This window comes from Phascolarctos cinereus, unplaced genomic scaffold (assembly GCF_003287225.1).
Source record: "Phascolarctos cinereus isolate Bilbo 61053 unplaced genomic scaffold, phaCin_HiC Scaffold_1;HRSCAF=81, whole genome shotgun sequence".
Classification (NCBI taxonomy): domain Eukaryota; kingdom Metazoa; phylum Chordata; class Mammalia; order Diprotodontia; family Phascolarctidae; genus Phascolarctos; species Phascolarctos cinereus.
The window spans coordinates 123,293,446-123,314,414 of record NW_027555514.1 but is presented as its reverse complement, the minus strand read 5'-3'; the positions used below and the strand labels follow the sequence as shown (position 1 = coordinate 123,314,414).

Below are 20,969 nucleotides of genomic sequence, written 5' to 3'. Positions count from 1 at the left end.
TACTAAATCATAAGTATATAGTCTGTCTTGGTAGAAGGAGTTCCTGTATACCCAAGTTACTTGGTTTGACCAAAATATAGATCCTTCAGGTATAGTAGTTATGAAGAATCAGAAGATTTTCTCAAGTTTTATTTGAATATATTGTACTTTGTAGCATAATTTTAAATGTTTAAGATGGAGTTCATTAGCTTTTAAATGCTTTTATAGAACTATGTGCTTGGCACAAAGTAGGTTGTTAATAAATGCTTATTACCGCTGAGTAAAATATTATAACCACTTTTCTTTAACAGGTTGGAATAGAAGACAATATGGATTATAAAGCAATTATTGAAGGAGTAGACAGTGTCAGCCGTTTTGGTAAGTTGCTATCCTGTTTAAAGGAGTATGTATCTTCCAGATTATACCTTTGATGTGTATAAAGCTTTAATGAAAAACATAGTCTCAAAGATTGAACTATATACACAAAGAGAAGATACATATGTGTCCACAGAAAGCATAACGTCTCTTAGAAATCCTTATTTTTTTTTCCAAATGCACAAATTTTATACATTTTTAAACAGAGAAATCTCTGCTTTCTTTCTCATATTGATAACATGAATTTCCAACTTCCAAGAACAATTTGTCAAAAAAAATCTGTCAAATGTGAGTCATAAAATCCTAAAGTAGGGAAGAAACTGGCATTTTATTGATTTCATTCTTTAATCAAATCAGTCTCATGATGCTTTTGTGTTCTGAATTATTACTTCTATATTTCATATCAGTTTTGTGTATAATTAAGAGAGTCTAGCTTTTAAATTGAAGGCAAACTGTGAAAATACAGATTTTAAATAAAAATTAATTATAAAATTAAATGCTAAATTTAAATAAAAAATTAAATCACATAACTTCCCTAAATATAAATTAAGTTCTCAAATGTAACCCTGGGAAAAACACTTTTCCTAAACCATAAAAAAAGAGAGAATACTTTGGGAAGGAGAATTATCATAGAGATTGAAATATAATGTGCTTTGATATCATTTAAGCTTAAGCACTTAATGAATATCTTATTGACTGACTATAAAACTGACTGGTATAGATTGACTGGTGCAAAAACTTATAGTCCATAATAAAAAGCAAAAGTGAAAGTATTGACCATTATTAACGGATCAGCCTCAGGATTCGGGAGAAAGGACATGAAGCCAGTGCCTAGCACCATACTCAATTGTATGTTGAATCAGATTGAATAGCAGGTACTTCCCAAGGTCTGAGACTATAAAGCAGACATTGTTATTATTTTGTTGTTCATTTTCATGGAACTCTAGCACAGCATATTAGGCCCTGACGTTTATGAAAGTGATAAAGAATATTAGTAATTTTGAAGCTCTCAACTTTCAAATCAAGAATAAAACTCAATATCTAGGACTTTATCTTCAAAATTGAAGCCTAGCATAGGATTGATTGATCTTTGTCAATTTTGTGGGATGTCTTAAATTGCCCAAAGATCTCTGTAGTCAGGGAAGTATGACCTACTGGGGTGCTGCTTTTACTTTGTGAAGGGGAGAATCAAACAGGAATTAAACAGGATCTTTCCATACCTGCTTTCTTTATTTGAAGATACTACTGCCCAATTTAGCCATGAATGTCACAAACAGAGCATACTTCTATTTAGTCAGTAACAGATTTTACTTGACATGAGTGGTGAAAATCTGCTTGTTAGAATGCCTAAACCTAAAAATGTGGTCATGCTTATAAAAGAAATGTCTTATTTTTCACAGTCTAATCACCCTACCTGGAAGCATATTTATCATTATCCTCCTTATATCCTCATATCATTATCCTCCCTAAACTATGATACCCAGAAATAAACACAATTATTTCAAAAATTCAGCCACATTCTTATATTAATCTTAAAATAGTATATTTCTTGCTTGTTTATGTTATGGTTTATGTTAATAATTAACAGAATAAAGACATGGGCATTAGAAAAAAGCTAATACCCTTGTAGGAAGTAACTGATTAGATTGCTGACTGACTCTTACCAGAATATTGTTAATGATTTTGTATTTATAACTTAGCTCCCACTGAAGAATGTAAGGCTTGAGAGTCCAAAGAAAACATGGGATTTAGCCATGGAGATGCTTTATCTCCATGCATGTCCCCATGATTGAATATACATTTTTTATATATTTTAATTCTATAGTTTTAATTATAATTTAATATATTATGTAATTATAATTTCAATTAAATGGTTATTAAATAGTGGATTTCTGTTTTGCTAGTAATTATTTTAGTAATAAACAATGTTGGAACTCAAAATGAAAATTTATAATATTGCTTTTCAGGAAAGCAAGCTGCATTAAAAACATTTGTTTTGCTGAATCTTTTGCCAAACTCCACAGACAAGTATTACACTTACAATGGATGGATCCTTGACCACTCCTCCCTGCACAGAATCAGTTAACTGGATTGTCTTTAAAGATCCCATTAGCATTTCTGAAAGCCAGGTAATTTTGCAAATGTAATGGATATGAAGTGATTTCTCAGAATTGCTCAAAGGTAGATATTTTTGTAACTAATGTGTTGGAAGCACACCATATAATTTCTTTGTTAAAGTAGTTTTTAATTCAGAAATCAACCAACAGCAAAATAAAATGGACATTTCCATAGACAAAGTGGAAGAGGAAAAGTTCTGTACATAAAGCTGTGAATGACTACTGTATACAGCTTGCTTTTCATTTCAAATAGATGATAAATTCAACATGTAATTTCCCCAAAGCTGTCCTGCTTCTCTGTGCTATATAATTTCAAGTTCCATAGTCCGCAGAGTTATGAGAAAGAGGAGTAGATGGCAGTGTTCTAGTCCTTTTTCCAGTGACCAGTGGTAACCTCATGGAACCATAAAAAATGGGAGCACTGTACTCGAAATTACTCTTTTTCTGGAAAATTTGTGTGTCACAATGATTATAATAATGTAGATGAAATCACCATAGAATAACCACAGTCAATACTAGTTAATATTGTTAGGACTGAAGCACCCTCTCATTCCAGTTGGGGATCAACAAACTTTTTTTCCAGGGCCTATATTTTATAAGGGATTTAGTGGGAAATAGCTGTTGTTTTAAACCAAAATGTTATCAATTTTTTTAAAGAAAAGAAAATGTATACTGATAAGGTGATTTATGTAAAGCTTTAAAGATTATAGGTTAAAACAAGGTAAAATAAAATTCAAGGATTCTTTTTCTGAATTCATTTCAAATGTCAAGTTTTACATAGGCAATTTTTATGTGTCATTTTGGTTTGAGGAGGGTAACATTTTGGTGGATGTTTCTTTCCTTTGGGGTTTTCTAATAGCTATCTTGAGTTCCTTGGTCCTTTTTTCCCAGTTGGCTGTTTTTTGTGAAGTTCTTACAATGCAGCAGTCTGGGTATGTCATGCTGATGGACTACCTGCAAAATAATTTCCGGGAACAGCAGTACAAGTTCTCCAGGCTGGTGTTTTCTTCATATACTGGAGAAGAAGAGCTCCACGAAACAGGTATTTGTTGTAGTTTTTATTCATACCTTCTACTGACCACATAGATTGCAACATTATTTTAAGTAAATAAAAGTCAAAAGGAAATACTGAGTAAAGCTGGGCTGTGAATGAGGTTCAGCCCTATTGGAATTTCCAGAGATGGGAAAAAAATGACATGGTTCTTTCCTTCAAAGAGATAAGATGTGTGTGCCATAGCTTAACCACAGAAAATGGCAGTTTATGTGTGTTTAGTGTTGTAAGAAAGGTACATACCAAGGAAAGAGAAATAATTTCTTTCTGGGGATGATAAGGAAAAGTTTTATGAAAAGGTGGCATTTGAATTAGACCTTCAAGTAAAGGTAGAATTTATGTACAGAGCTTCAAGGAAGAAATTCCAAGTAGAGAATATTTCAAACAAAGGTCCCAAAACAGAAGGTGGGAAGATTAGTTTAGTGAGCTGCAATCAGTCAATTAAGCCAGCCAGCAACTGTTTATTAAGCACCTGCTGTATTTCAGGCACTGTACTAAGCCCTGGAGATAGAAAGAAAGGCAAAAGACAGCCCCTACCTTCAAAGAGTTCACAATCTCATGGGGAAGACAACAAGCTATAATATAAGGTAATTAGAAAATGATCAACGAAGGAAAGGCTTCTGTGGAAGACTGGAAGATTTTAGCTGGGATGATGTGAGGGAAGTCAAGAGGCAAGAATGAGAAGGAGAGCTTTCCATGCATACGGGACAGCCAGTGAAAATTCCAGGAGTCAGAAGATAGTTCATCTTATTTGAGGGAACCAGTATTCCTGTACTGAAGAACCAGGGGCTGGGGAACATTAAGAGGGGGGAAGAGAGGTAAACCGTAAGAAGACTGAAAATGGAGGTGGGACCATATTCTAAAGGGAATTAAACACGAAACAAAGGATGATCAGACCAGAGTTTGAGGAAAATCACTTTGGTAATTGAGTGCAGGATAGACTGGAGTGGGGAGAGATATGTGGGAGGCTAATCAACCAGCAAGCAGTTACTGTAGTCCATGCATGAGGTGATTAGGGTGGGTTGCTGGCAGTATCAAAAGAGAAAAGTAGACAGATGCAAGAGATAAGACAAAATCTACAGATTGAATATAGGGTGTGAGAGAGAGTGAGGAGTTGGGAATGACACCTAGGTTGTAAGCCTGGGGCTTTGGGAAGTGATAGTGTCCTCCACTTTTCCTATTACTTTTTTTTTTCCTATTTCCCTATTACTTAGAGCAGGTTTGGGGGAAAAGATGATGAGTTCAGTTTTGGAAATGTTAAGATATCTGTAGGACATCCAAATCAGCAGAGAGGTTAGGGTAGGTTAAATAGATTTGAGAATCATCAGAATAGAGATAATCATTGAATCCAATTGAGCTGATGAGATTACCAAGTGAAATAATATAGAAGGAGAAGAGAAGAGGGCCCAGGACAGAGCCCTGTGGGGCACCCGTGTTTAGTTGGCTTGATACATATGAAGATCCAGCAAAGGTGACTGACAGAGTGGTCAGACAGGAGAACCAGGACAGTGGTGTCCCAAAAACCTAGAGAAAAGAGCAGAGAGCATAGGCAGAGAGGATGCTCCACAGTATAAAAGGCTGTAGAGATGCCAAGGAGATTGAAGATTGAGAGAAATCATTCAGTTTTGCTAGAACATGGATACATGTAGGAACCTCGTGAGGTAATTATTATCCACATTTTTTGCAGCTAAGGAAATTAAAATTTAAAGCTGTTAAGTGACTTGCCTAAGATTATGCAACTAGAAACTGGTACAGCTCATACATAAACCCCAGTGTCTTGACTTCAAGTCAGTTTCTTCTACTTTCCCATCCTGTTGACATCAGGTGACACTGGGACATTCCAGTGGAGATTCCAAAAGGTAGTTAAAAATACTGTAGTACTGGAGCTTAAGAGAGAGGTCGGACTTAGAGATTTGAGAGTCATCTGTATAATATTAAGAGTCTAAAAGTCTTGTGAATAGATGGAATCCCCTTAAATGAGAATGTTGAGACAGAAGTGAAGGCTAAGGAGAAAACCTTGGGAAGTACCAACAGTTAATCAACGACCGACCACAGCTCCAGAGGGCCCATGATGAAACATGGTATTCACTTCCACATGGAGGTTATGGACCCAAAGTACATATTTAGACATGGCCAATGTAAGGATTTGTTTTGTTTATGATATATGTTTGTAATGGGTTTTAGGGTACTGGGGAGGAGGATTCAGAGGTGAGAGGAAGAGAATATGGACCTGAAAATTAAATTTAATTTAATTTAAAAGAAAGAAGGGAAAAGTGGCAGCCAGTAATGCATATAAAGGAGAATTCGGAGAGTTAGAAAGAGAGCTAAATTGATGGATGTCATGGAAGACAAAAAGAGTTGAATCCTAACTCTAAGCCCATGCCTGTATCCAGTATACCACACTCTCAATTTCCTGTATTCAGCAACAGTCTTGTTTCTGAGAAATGGAGAATATTGAGGGGCCAAAGATGACTGGTTACTCCTCATGAGACAGGAAGCATGGCAGTGTCCCTCACGATGATTGGAAAAAATCACCCCAAAGGAAATATTTTTGGAAGTATTTTTGTAATTTTAAATCTACTAAACAATGTAGATATTATTTTAAAAGTGTCCCATAACAGACAAGAGGTATCTGTTTTTTGTTTGGTTTGTTTGTTTGTTTTAACCTTTGGTTTGTCCCAGAATGTGCTAAAAAGTTAGTGAAATTATTGAAATACTGTTTTCTTGGGAACTTAGAACTATTCAAAAAGTTGTCCTTGGAACTAATTTTTTTCCTCTTTCATTTTCACTCCATAAAAAATTTCTTTGATATGCATAATGCTACTTTAATAATCATCTGTTTTTCAAAGATTAGTCTTTAAAAGAACACAGGTTAATTGTTTTAATGTGATATTTGTGAGAATAATTTTCCTGTTACCAAAAAAGAAGAGAGTGAAAACAATGATGAATAGCTACATTTAATGCAACATTAAGTTTCTAATTAAATTACCCCAAAGCCAGGAAATTCAATTATGTCTCCACCAGCAACACTGAACACTGTAACATCCTGTCCAGTAAATAATAGAATATTAATTAATGGAAAATGAAACAGAACTGAGCCAGCTTCTTTTCTAAAATAAAATAAACAAAAAAAATTAATTGAAAATACTATTATTTTCTTTAAAGAACTGCACCTTTATTAATGATTTATGAGTATGAGAATGAAAGGAATTCAGAGATAGGAAAGCATTTGTGACGTTAGGTGTCTGCTTCTTATTCTTGTGGTTTAAAATGTAAGTTATTATTCTGATTTGATATAAAATGTTGTAATTTTTGTCCTGTGATGGTTGGGGTGTATTTTTCTTTTTCTTTTTTTGCTGAGGCAGTTGGGGTTAAGTGACTTGCCCGGGTCACACAGCTGGTAAATGTCATGTGTCTGAGGCTGGATTTGAACTCAGGTCCTCCTGATTCCAGGGTTGGTGCTCTATCCACTGTACCACCTAGCTGCCCCGATGCTAATATTTTTTCATCAGAATGCTATTATATTAAAGCTAGGAGAATTTTCTGTGGTTGGCTACAAATTTTATATTATGGGTTATCCTTTAGGAATGTTTCTCTCCTCAAAAGGTTAATAGAAGTAAATGGCATTCGAATAAGTCACTGGTGTGCAAATACTGCCTTCTAACAGTATGTCAAAAATAAATGAAAAGTAAATGTTTGCACCTGAGATTATTATTGTTATCGATAATAATAACTGAGTACTTTAAGGTTTGCCAAACACTTGTATATGTTACCTTATTTGATATCTTTAACTCCATAAGGTAGGTTTATTATCTCCATCTTACAGAAAAGGAAACTGAGACTGTGAAATGTTCAAATGACTTGCCCATGATGTACCCTGGTATTCCTGATCTAAAGATCAACACTCTTTATCAATTGCACCAGCATACCAAATGCTGAACAGCCCTTGGAGCTACTGTGTACTCCAGAAATTGGTGGTTGAAGCAGAATATTAAAGACTAGACCACATTCAGGATTATGACCATTTCTACCATTTCTACCATTTCTGCCTTCTTAAAAGTCTTGCCTGTCACTTACTATTTTACATGGACAGAAGTCAAGCGTGCATTTCTTAAGCACCTAGTATATGCCAGGCACTGTGCTAAGCATTGGTGAAATAAACAAAGGCAAAACAGACCCTTCTTTTAAGGAATTCACAGTATACTGAGGGAGGCAAAATGCAAACAACTGTGCACAGACAAGATATACATGGAATAAATTGGAGATAATCACAGAGGGAAGGCACTGAGAGCCAGAAAGTCTTGTTGGAGAAGATGAGATTTCACCTGGTACTTTTAAGAAGACAGGGAAGCCAGGAGGTGGAGATGAAGAGAGAGGACATTCTAAGTATGGGAGACAGCTGGTGGAAATGCACGGAATCAGGAGATGGAGGAACAGCAAGAAATTTAGAAATGTCATTTAAACATTTATTTAAATTTAAAATTTAAACATCATGCGATCAAAGAGTACAAGAAGGGAAGCAAGGTATAAGAATGCCATTAACCTCCTATATGTGGGAATCAGAAAACACCCCAATCATGGAAGAATCGGGATTACAAGTGACTTGAAGGAAAATGGAAAGATGTCTTGTAGGTATCGGTTCCCTTCAGCGTGTTCCCCACAATGGCTTTTGTGAAAGAAATGACATCCAAGATATAAAGTATGTCATTAGAAATATATAACTAGAAACAGAAATCTATTGATCATGTAATGAAAAGAGCATAGGACCTGGGTTCAGATCTCAGCTCTGACTTACTTTATGTTTGGATAAGTTACTTCATACCTTTAGGCCTCTAGGATTTTTCCTCTTTGAGATGCTTACCTAAAGAATATGATTTGGTTCTTTAGAAATTCATATTACAAACACATCATTTCTGATTATGACATTTACAATCTTTGAAGATCTATATTGATTTTTTTTTGTTTCAGTTCATTAAGATGTACTACTCTGTGAGGCAAAAGCTAACCTCAGTGATTGTTTATCTCATGGATCCATAAATCTTGTTTCCTTCGTAAAAGTCATCCAAGTATCTGCTTGCTATTGAAAAGAGGTCCATCAACTTTACACAAGTGTGGTAGGAATACATTAGTCCATGTTTATAGATTACACTCAATATAGTGCTAAGTTAAATTTGGACTAACTCTTAGATTAGTAGTAGATAATAAAATAAGTCCTATTTAGTGACATTAAGCAGTTGTTAATGGTGTTTTCTCCACCACTGCCTATTGTAAATATGTGTGTTCTCTCTTTCTTCGTCTTCTTCACATTTTTATTTTTGCTTCCACTATCCTCCCAAGTCTAGAAAGCATCTCTTTCTCATAGAATCCCTCACTTCTTTCAAGATTGCACTCAAATATCACCTTTTGCACCAAGCTTTTTCTGACCACCCCTTAGCAGCTGCTAACATCCTCTTTCCTTATCTACCTTGTATTTAAATAATTTGCATTTACTTTGTACTTAATCTGCATATACTTACATATATACATTTTTTCCTCCCACAATAGAATGTAAGTTCCTTATATTTTATTTAAAATTTTTTTTTATCCTCAGCACCTGACACACACATTGTATGGCATATAGTAGGTCTGTTGTTTAATTCTGTCTTTCCTAGTCTTTTTAAAATTTCCATTTCTTCTTCAATCTTTTTTCTTTTTTCTGCCTTAGGTCTTTGTTTTCTAAATGGTATACAGTGGTATCCATGGATATTCAACTTAGCCTCAGACTGTATTAGACCAGTTATTAGACAAACTAGACTATTATTTAATCTATAAAGACAGGGTAGTATTTTGAAAGGGGCAGCTAGGTGGCACAGTGGATAGAGCACTAAGCTTGGAATCGGGAAAATTCCTCTTTGTGAGTTCAAATCTGGCCTCAGACACTTCCTAGCTGTGTGACTCTGGGTAAGTCATTTAACCCTGTTTACCTCAGTTTCCTCATTTATGAAATGAGCTGGAGAAGGAAATGGCAAACCACTCCAGTATCTTTGCCAAGAAAACCCCAAATGGGGTCACTTAGAGTCAGACATGCCTGGAAAAACAATTCAACAACAGCAAAATATTTTGAAATTAAAATTGTCATACATGGTGTGTGAATTTGCAAATTCAAATCTGGCCTTGTGGATTTGAATCTTAGTTCCCCAACCATTTATTAACTGTAATGTTGTAGAAGCCATTCAGCTTCAGTTTCCTTTTTTTCATCTGTGAAATGTGTGTAATAACACTGAAAATAGCTAGCCAGCTCACAGAGTTGTGATAAGGACAAAGAGACATGATGGGTATGAGTCAGTGCACTCTACCAGTGCACTCTGTTGTTTCTACTAGCTTGTAGCCTCCTTGATCGTAGAAATTGTCTTATTTATCTTTGTATTTCCTGGTGTCTACTAGAAAGCCTTGAAGGTAGTGGGCATTTAATGAATGTCTTTCGAACTGGAAATTCTGTGTGACAAGGACGTACTTGAGTGCCCTAAATTCACTATTTATAGGCGGTAGCAAGAACAAATTCCCTTAAATCATAGCTCTTTGTGTTAGCTAAAAGCATGTATAACTTTCACTATTTTTAATAGGAAATGTGCAGGTAATGCTAAAGGCAGCTCTTAGGCACAAAAAGTAGCCTCTTTAGACTTTTTTTGAATTCATCTACATGGGGAGAAGCTGTCATAATAGGATTATAAAAATATTTATAGACCTTTCATGTGAACATGGAGAACTAGACTTCCTGGTTGCTTATGCATTAAATATCAAGAGCCTGTGAGATTTATCAGAGACCCTAAAGTGGTAATAGCCCAAGGCATAGCTGTTGGTATACAGTAGCTATGATCTCCCTTCCTGACCTTTATCTTCAAGAGCATTTCCTCTCCAACAGTGAAGATACCCTGAAGACAAGAATAGATTCAATTCAGCAAATATTTATTAAGTGCCTACTGTGTCCAAGGTACTGAGAAGGGAGAGATACAAAAGGGGGGAAAAAAATAGTCCCTGCCCTTGGAGAGCTTAGGAAGGTAAAGAGGAAGGAAGGAAAATTATGCAAAAAAGGGAAATTGACTTTCATGCAGAATCATATAGAATCTTAGAGCTAGAAGGAACAAAGAGATTGTTTAGTTCGGTTCTGTTCTTTTGCAGAAGGAGAAATTGAAGGTCTGAAATATTTACTTGCTTAATGTTATCTAAGCAGATGGTGGCAGAACGTGGGAATAGCATGGTGTCCTACTAAGGACACTGGATATAGTGTCAGAAAACCCAGGAGAACCTTGTACAAGTCACTTTACTTTAATAGGCCCCCAATTACTCACCTGTAGAATGAGAAGATTGGATTGTATCATCTCTAAATCCTATGATCCTAGGTCTTCTGATTCCATGCTCAAACTTCCTTTTCTAAAGGAAATTCTGGTTTTTGTTTATACCATTTTTCAGATAAGCCTGTAGGAGGTGTTTGTGTGTGTTTTGATCTTATCACCACCATTCTTTCTTTATTGTTTTAATCCTCAAGATATGGCCCTACCTACAAAATGGGTGGGGGTAGTTACGTAGAGCAGTGAATAGAGCGCTGGGTTTGGAATTAAAAAGACTCATCTTCTGACCTCAGACACTTACTAGCTCTGAGACCCTGGGCAAGTCACCTAACCCTGTTTTGTTGCCTCAGTTTCACTATCTATGAAATAAGCAGGAGAAGGAAATGGTAAACCAGTCCAGTATCTTTGCTAAGAAAACCCCAAAGGGGACACAAAGTATTGAACACAACTGAGATGATGAAACAAAAACAAAACAAAACGGGTGACCCAATACAAGACTGCCATCTAGAATTGGGAATTTATTAGGAACAAGACTAAGGCATCTTTTTTCCCCCCATAAATAGTCTTTAGTGGTTGATTGTTGATTTCTTTGTGCCACCTGCTGGACTTCAGTAGCAATATCCCAAGATTTAAAGTTGGAGGGGGTCTGTCTTAGAGATCATTCAATCTCAACCTTTTTTGTGTGTGTCATAGACCTTGGTAGTCTCGTGAAGTCTATAGACCCCTAGACCCCTTCTCAGAATAGTGTCTTTAAATACATAAGATAAAATATTTAGAATTACAAGATAACCGATTATATTGAAATTATCAAAATATTTTAAAATAACAAGACCCTAGGTTATGAATCACAATAGAATCCCCTTCATTTTTTAGCTACCCAGAGGCCCAGAATCTTGAAGAGATTTACCCAATGTCTCACCGATGACCTTGGAACAGAGCCAGTACTGAAACTTAAATTCATAGACTTGTGGTCTATGAGTTGGAAGGCCCAGAGTTGGAAGGGACCTCAGAAACCATCTAATATAACTTATTTTCAAAGTTGAAATAACTATGATCAGAAATGAGATTTAAACCCAGTGCTCTTTTCCAATACACAGGTCTGCATTTAAATTAGTTGAATTAATGTACAATTCAGTGTGCCTCAAACCAAAGTCTAGTGTGTTAACTTGCTGAAGTTTTCATGATAATAGAAGAATTGTCACACAGGATGACACAAAAAGCCACCCTTCTCTCCCTAAAATAAAGGTCTTAGTTTTGATATTGGATTTAAAAAGACACAAAATCCTCCAGAGAAAGAATTTTTTTTAATCTTCCACACTTGTACCTCATTTGTATATCATCCATATCTGTAGCATATTTGTTTTGGGTTGCATCTTATTTTTTGACAATCTCATTAAACAACCAGTGGGGAAATGTTTAAGAGACTGAGAATTGGCTAGATGAAGCAAATCGTTAGTCTGGAGCGCCCTCCTGTGTTCATTCTGCTAATTGCAAAGTCAGTACAAGTAACTATCTTTCCCTTTCTCAGGTGTTTCAGTGCACCCATTTATCAGTCAGCACTTCTGTTTGAGTCATGCCTGTAGATTTTTTCCAAACTATTTAGTTTCACTCATCCAGTTCCCCCTCTGGTAGTGATTTGGGGGAGAGAGTTGGTCAAAATTATGCATGACTTTAAAAGGTGGTCTAGGGGGGTAACATCTTGGTTTTTTTGTTTCTTCTTTTGCAAAAACCAAATACTCTTTTGAACCAAACCCACTGCTTTAGCACCATACTCTAACAGAACTAACCATCTAAGCAATTACAGTGATCCAGAGACAATGGTTTCCTTGTATATTGCATTATTCTCCATCTAGCTCCACAAAATTCCAAATTTGTACATTTAAGGGATATATTACACAAAGCTCTTTTTTGCATACTACATTACCTGTTTTTTGGTGAATTTCTAATATTTTTGAATTTTGAAGAATCCTTGGACACTTTTTGTAGCTTGTTATCCTTCCAGATCAACAAGAAACTAAACAGTTATTCTGAGTTATTTCAGGTTTGAAATCACTTGCTTAGTCTAGTTTGTCTATGAAACCAAATGAATTTTTTTAAAGTCATAGAAATTAGAATTTTATTTTATTTTGTTTTTGCTGAGGCAATTGGGGTTAAGTGACTTACCCAGAGCCACACAGCTAGTGAGTATTATGTATCTGAGGCCGAATTTGAACTCAGGTCCTCCTGACTCCTGGGCTGGTACGCTATCCTCTGTGCCACCCAGCTGCCCCCAGAAATTAGAATTTTGAGCTTTAAAGGTATCTCAGACCTCCTCTAGTCCAACCCTCTCATTTTACACATCAGTAAACTGAGGTCAAGAAATGTGATGTTTGAAAAGTTTGAGACATAATTTTGGGTAATTAATCATTTTATTAATAATGCCCCATTTTATTAATAAAAGAAGTCAGTGGCACTCTTGAATGCCACATTATGGCTTATATGATCTTGGAATAGTAGGTGTAGCTGAGAGTGGCAATCAACTCTGATCAGTTAACAATTAATGACAGAATGAATATTACAATAAGGGACTGAACCTATTCTAGTAAACTTTGATTATGTGATTTACTTCTAAATTGATCAGCCTTGGGTAATCTATTCAGACAATTTATTCCCCCCCCATCCCCTCAAATCTGAGTAGAGAGCAATAGATTTTCCAACCTTAGATTAAATTTTTTGTGAAGTTGGGTGGGGTCTGACCATGATTGAGGAGAAAGTTAATTCCTTTAGAAGAAGACTCTGGATCTCCCCAAATCACTGGTAATTAATAATTATTTTTCTCAGAAATATAAGGAAACTTAGCATATGTTACACAATTACAGACCCAGAATTCCAACTCAGGTCTCCTGATTTCTGGTCTGATGTTCTCCCTAGTACATCATGTTGCTTCTATAGGTTTTTTAAATGCTTAAATAGGCGATGCTACTTATATTCTTCCTTTTAATCTTTACGATAGTTCTGTAAAGTATTTGATACACAGATTGTTCATATTTTACAATTAGGGTCCTCCCTGAGGTTCCTGGATGATGTGACTTGCCCAAGGTTACAGAGGAAGTCAAGGGCCTAACCATGATGTTGAGTCTCTGTTTCCTCCTTTGTAAAATGGTAGTTTTAATACTTGCAGTCCCTGTTTTATGGGTTTGCTGTTGTAAATGTGATTTGCAAACCTTAGATCACTTAATGAATGTGAATTTTTGCTATTATTATTTTAAGTAACTGCAAGACAACATAAAGGTGCTACAAATAAAAGAGAGCTGGCGGGTATGATGAGGGAAGACTTCAGTGAAGAAGGAGCATTTGACCTAAGCCTTGAAAGATAGTAATGACAGAGTCTCCTGACTGTTGAGGTCTCCTGACCTCTGATACAGGCTTGGCCCTAAGGAGTAGAAATGTCTCAAAAGTGAGAGAAGTATCAGCTTTTTTGACTTTGTGATACAGATTTATCATAAGCAGATATCTGGTGTTTTGTTTTGTTTTGTTTTGTTTTTTTGATGTCAAAGACTTCAAGCACCCCTGCAGCTTGACCAAAATCATAAGACCCACCAAGGATTCACATCATTGATTCACATCATTGAAGCTTGCCTGTCTGGTCTTAGATTTCAAGGCACAGAGCATCACATGTAATTGATCTGATTCTAAAATTTGCTGATAGTATACACATGAATATGATGAACCAAGAGTATTAAAGATGAATATGCCCTGACTCCCTCCCTGACCCCTGAGTCTCAGTGTTGATTCTACTTCTGAGAGATGGAGCAATGTAAGCAAAATCCACAGGCAACCAGACCACCCAGAAATGCTGGCTAATTATGAGTAATCAGGAAGTTAGGGATAGTAGTGGTTTATCCTTAGGAGGCTGAAGAGAGTTAGAACTCTTTACAAGTGTAAGATAGACAGATCCCAACTGTCTGAATACTCAAAGCATTAGTAGATCAGATAAAGATTAGCAAATGAATCTGTAGAATTCCCCTGCCTTAAGATTTCACTTTTAGAGTCATTAATAATTCTGTTTGCATCCTATCTGCCTTCCATTCTTGGGAAAAAAGCCCAGTTTGGCCAGCTTGTATCCCCTGTCTAACTCCATCCAAAATCCTTGGCTCTTTTCTTGATTGGCTTTTGTGATTTGTTTTTCTTACAAGCCACTTAATCTCTCTAGTTTCCTTACATAGAAAATATCTTTGAACTATTTTGAACCGCACTGTTTCTAGCTTTAAAATTATAACATCTATACTATATGAATAATCTCAGGGTTTTTAGGTCAAGCCCAGATTAGCCACCTGGGAAGTTCAAGGAGAGGCAGAGTAACCATACTAGTTGAAAGAACTCTGCTTCTGACTCTGTTTCTCTCTGTCTCTCTCCCAGTCTCTCAATCTCTGCCTGTCTCTCCGTCTCTTATCTCTCTCTCACTTTCTCTATCTCTCTATCTCTTTCTCCTCTTCTCTTTGCTCTCACTTCTCTCTCTTCCCCATACACCATCCCCGATCCCTGCCCAGGCTAGAAATGCCATAGTCAACATGAAACAAATCTCACTATTGATCATCACTGAAGTTTGGATATGTTCCATTTCCATCCTGGCCCATTTCACTCCTCCTTAGACAACCTGGTGGCCCCTGGCTCACATGGCTCATCATATTGGTTCTGGACTTACTATGGACATGCAATGAGCCTTAGCCATATTGCAACTCAAAACTCCTAAACTCAAGTGATCCACTACTTCAGGCTCCTGGTAGCAGGGTTTACAGGCCTGTGCTGCCACACCACAAGAGCCAAAGGACTTTCTAGTGAAACATTTCAAATTCTTCGACCTCCCCCAGAATTCTGGTGTGAGGTAATAACAATTTAGACTTAACTAGAATTTTCCAAGACCAAGACCTATCCAAGCAAACCAGACATAGAGACAACCCATAGGAATTTACTTAAGACTGCCATACATTTAGAATACTTGGGCCTGAAGCAATATCGATTCTAGAGAATATATCCTCTGTCCTTTCCCTGGTCTTAACCTTGAATCTCTGAGGTGTCTCCAGTATCACTAGAAGCTCAGAGATGATTCAGACAGGCTGCAAATGTTCAAGCTACGGGTGCCCTCTGAAAAAGAGGTTTGTGAAACTTTCTGGCTATGTAGTTCACCAGAGAACACAATGAGTGTGTTATAGTCATTTAAGTGTACTCTAGTATTCACTATCCATCAAGCTTCTAGGTTCAGAGCATAATGGAGTATTAATGAATGAGAACTGAAGGAGAGAAGGGGCATAGATCATAGGAGAAATGAAGTCATAGAATCAGAGAGAGGTGCACGTGTGCACTTGTACAAGAACATCCGAACATGTTTTCTAGGAAGGGTCAAGGGATTTCCAAAAGGATAAGAGATCACAGTGTTCCTTCTGTGGGATGTAAGTCATATTCTCCAATTTGTTTCTTTGATAAATATGCAACTTTCATCTTTTAAAAAAATCATTATTTGCTGTTTCTCCTGTTTGTGTATGTAATGCCTAATTTTAAAATTCTCTTTCAGATGTCACTAAAAATCATCTAATAAAATTTTTGTAGCTGAGATTGAGATTAAAAAAGTTATTATTCTCTTTTATAATCTTTTTTACTGTGTTTGAAAGTATGTAAAAATAAGACATATCCACTGGAGTCATCAGAAGAAGTAAAAATATTATATGACCTTTGGTAAAATACACTTTAACTTTTTGAAGGACTGGAACTTGGTAACTCTATGACTATTACACATATTATTATTTTCTTTCTGAAGTTTGCAGCTCTGAACCAGAAAATATCCAAGCTGATCCAGAGAACTTTACCAGCCTCCTTGTCACGTGGGAGAGACCACGAGTGGTGTATGATACCATGATTGAAAAATTTGCAGTCCTCTATCAGCAGTTAGAGGGAGAAGACCAAACTAAGCATGAATTTCTGACAGATGGGTATCAGGACTTGGTAACTGTAAACTCATTTATTTTTATGCATTAATATGCTTGTGATATTGTGGCTTCCAAAGGCTTTCTTTTCAAATTTTGTACTTTACACAAGATATTATATTCCTATAAAATAGCTTGGTTATTCAAAAGTCTGTATGAAACTGTCACTTTGCAAAAGCTAGTTCTATGTCATGTTATAATGCACAGTGAAAACAGGTCTTTGCAATGGAAAGCAAAATAGACTATCTGTGTAATTTAGATAAGAATACTAACTTGAATGTTAATTTTTCAGATAATTCATGATAATTCATGACTCCATGAAACAAAAATCACTCTCATCCTTTCAAAAAAATCCTTCTGCTTAATGACTTTAAGCAACTGTTCATGATTAGGAAAGCATGATCTCCATGCTCTGTGACTGCATTATAACCTATCGTCATAGATTTAGAACTGGAAGGGACTTTAGAAATTATATGGTCCCAAGTTGTCATTTTTCTGATGAAGAGATGGTAAGTGACATGCTAAGGTCACCAGGATTCAAACCTAAGCCCTTTGATGCCAAATCTAGTGCTCTTCACACTGCACTACCCTGCTTCCCTCTGAGTTCAGTCATGGTTCATTTGAACAAGACCCCAGTGGGCTTGCCCTCTTCCTTTTCTCTAAGGGAAGCTGACTTGCTAGTCTACCATCTGGCACACATACTAGCTATGTCTACGTTATAGAGTTATATAAAAAGTTTGTGTAAAGAGTTATATAAAAATGTATAGAGTTATATAAAAAGTTCCAAAGACCTGAATGGTTAACCATTTTGGTGTTTGGCATAATGCAATCTAAACATCTACATAATCTGATTGGCAGGATTTGTTTTGGTTTTACTTTTGATATTATACCAAGAAACAGGTACTACTATTTAGTATGTATACTTCAATTTCTCAAAAAAATTGTGTAGTCAATAGAATGCTGGACTTGGAGTCAAAAAGAACTCAGTAAAAATACTTCCTTTTTTAACCTTAAAAATCATTGATTTTAACTGTTTCATTTTTATAAACAATTTTTAAATTAATATGTATTTATTTTTCTCCCTCCTATATCCTCCCTTTTTGGGGAAAAAGTGAAAAACAAACCTGTTGCACCAAATATGCATAGCCAAGTGAAACAAATTCCCACATTGGTTGTATCCAAAAGATACATGTCTCATTCTGCACCTTGAGTCCATCCCCACCTCTCTGTTGGCAGGTGTACATCATTTGTCATCCTCAGTCCTCTGGAATTGTGGTTTGATCAGAGTTAAGCCTTTCAAAGATTTTGTCTTTATAAAGTTGCCGTTACTGTATAAATTGTTCTTTTGGTCCTGCTCACTTCACTCTGCATCAGCTCAAATAAGTCTTCCCAAATTTCTCTGCAGCTGTCTCTTTCATCATTTCATAAGACCATATATTGTTCCATCACATTAACATTCCAAAATGTCTTTCCTCATTTTCCACTTGGTACCGCCTTAGTTTGCTACTAAAAAAAAAAAAGCTGGTATAAATCTGACACATTCTAGCTGTGGGATCCTGAAAAAGTTACTTAACCTCTTGAGATGTCTAGGTGATAGCCTGGAGTCAGGAAGATCAGAGTTCAAATCCAAACACATACATTTACCAGTTTTGTATCCATAGACACGCTAGCTATTGTTAGCTATTATTATTTTGCATCAAGCAACTCCCTAGGAATTATCTCCTTATCTATTAAGTTAGAGATGGATTGAAGCATGTGTTGGTAGAGAAGTTTCTACAGTGGGCACTTTCCCCATGTTAATGTTGTCACAGATAGTATTCAATTTTCCAAAGCTATGATGAGTATAATAGTCCTGTATTTTATGTTACTGGCATATTGTGCCACATTAGGTATCAAATGATCCTTAGCAAAAGTACTGCACATATTCTGTTAATGTCCAGATAATAATTGTCCAAATTTTCAATGCTTATTTTTCTAGTTTATGTCCTAAGGAAGAAAAAAAGTGAAGTACATTTTTTCCCCAGCTGGATTTGAATGCATCTTGGGGAAAAAAAACATTTGAATATAGATATAAAGGCATAATGATCAAACAAATATCATGTAATACTATATGTCATAGCTTGTATATAGGAATCTGCTTATGTATACAGGTAAATTATGAGAAGTGCTAGATGACACTTGGCCAAGTATTGTCTCTTGTAGGGGCAGAAATCCTTCTCTATCAAGAGCAATTGACCCAGAGGGAAAAAAAAATAATCAAAGACCACATATACAAAGTGAAAAGTTTATGTTGTCTTCTTTTAAGAAGAAAACACAAAATGTAACATTTCCCTACCTTTAAATTTAAGAACAAGGAGCATAAGGCTATTCAACTGACTAATATATTTTAAAATATGCTTTGCTTCTCTATTATGGCTAGTTAAAGGGGGAAAACAGCATGGAAAGGAGAAGGAGAGGGAGACATACACAATCATAGACATATATGTGTGTATGTGTGTGTATACACACACACACACACACACACACACACATTTGTTTATATAAAACACAGCATTGACCCAAAGACAAAGAGAGAAGCTCTAGTTATGGAAGCATACTTTCATGAGGTAGAATCCCCATCATGGGGTCTCTTCACATTTTCCCAACAAAGACTTTTAAAGTCATGTTATATTTTCACAGCAAAAGGAATGCTTTTCTTTTATTCAAATAATGTTTAAAGTATCCCAACTTACATTTCAGAATTTTCTAATCATATATACTTGATAATAATAACACATAATAACATGAGTTTAAAATAAGTGTATTTATATACCTATAAACAATATCTACATATTTAAAAATAATAAACAAAATAAAAGAATTTATAAAATGGTTCTCATTAATGTAAGACAAGTAATAGCTTCTTTATTCAATACAAAAATAAATTTTAACCTCCTAAGATGATTAAAAAGAATCACTTTAATCTATATTCATTCTGTATAATTATTGCCTCCCCCTTGCCCTGCTCCATCTAATGGCGTCCTACACTATCTGTTTACTTATGTGACCGTGTACCTGGGGTTGATTTTCAGTTTGGTTAATATTGAATCATTAGCTGATGCCAGTTTCCCAGAACCCAACTATTAGTGTATTTTGCCGTAGTCTGTATCCTTCTTGAGCCAGATGCTGACAGATATTTTGATTTGATTTGATATTTTTCAATTCTGCCCATTCTGGCTGATTAAAAGGTAGAACACCAAACAGTTGTAATATGGTTCATATCACACTTTGGCATTGTCTTGTGGACAAAATAAAATTAAATCCAGTTCTGGATCTAGGCTAGAATCATAAAATCTCAAAGTTGGAAGGCTGTCTAATCCAACACATTCCTTCCTAGGAATATATTCCCCATCATCCCTGACAAGAGGTCATCTGACCTGTGCTTATAGACCACCATTGATCAGGAATCCACCACTTCCCACTTAGGCAGTCCATTCCACTTTTGGGCCTGCTCTAATTGTTAGGAAAATGTTACTTATTTGGAGCCCAAATCTTACTCTTCACTACTACCTCTTGTCCTTCTCTCTGGAGCCAAGCAAAACAAATCAAATCCTTTCCCATGACAGTCTTTCATATATTTAATGACAACTATCATGTTTCCTCAAATCTTTTCTTCTCCAGGTCAAATGTCCCCTCCTTCAACCTATTCTCATATCATGATCTCTATACCTTTTATAATCTTTGATCACCCACTTCTAGATGAGTGTCTATCTTATAAATATCCTCTCCAGAATTCACCACTCAGAATTGAACACTATACTTCATATATGTTCTGACAAGGATAGAATGTAGTGTGTTAAGAAAAAAAATTATATTTGTATCCTAGAATGGAGAGGATGATGCAATAGCAATTCAGTAAATAACTGAAATTGTTAGGGAATGAGCGACTTGTCCAGAAAACTGAACATGGCTGTTACTCCATAGTAAATTGAATCCATTCCCCCGTTAACTTATATACTCTTATAGTTGGGCACCTTTGCTATTAGAAGATTTCACAATTTGTCTTTTATAATCTTATCTGTAATTTACTAGGTTCAGAAAATGCAAATGTGTAAGGAGTCACTAAAAATTTCTCAGCCTTGTTTTCCTCATTTGTAAAATGAGGATGATGATAGCACCT

The 20,969-nt window shown here is 35.8% G+C and overlaps 1 protein-coding gene across 1 annotated transcript in view; it reads left to right on the top strand.

The window, feature by feature from the left end:
• PTPRZ1 (protein tyrosine phosphatase receptor type Z1) overlaps window positions 1–20,969 on the top strand; it is a 243,978-nt gene that overhangs the window by 138,074 nt on the left and 84,935 nt on the right. The window contains 5 exon segments of the mRNA XM_020966360.2: window positions 291–357; window positions 2,322–2,401; window positions 2,403–2,483; window positions 3,363–3,513; window positions 16,645–16,829. Of these exon segments, the coding sequence (XP_020822019.2) occupies window positions 291–357; window positions 2,322–2,401; window positions 2,403–2,483; window positions 3,363–3,513; window positions 16,645–16,829 (564 nt within the window).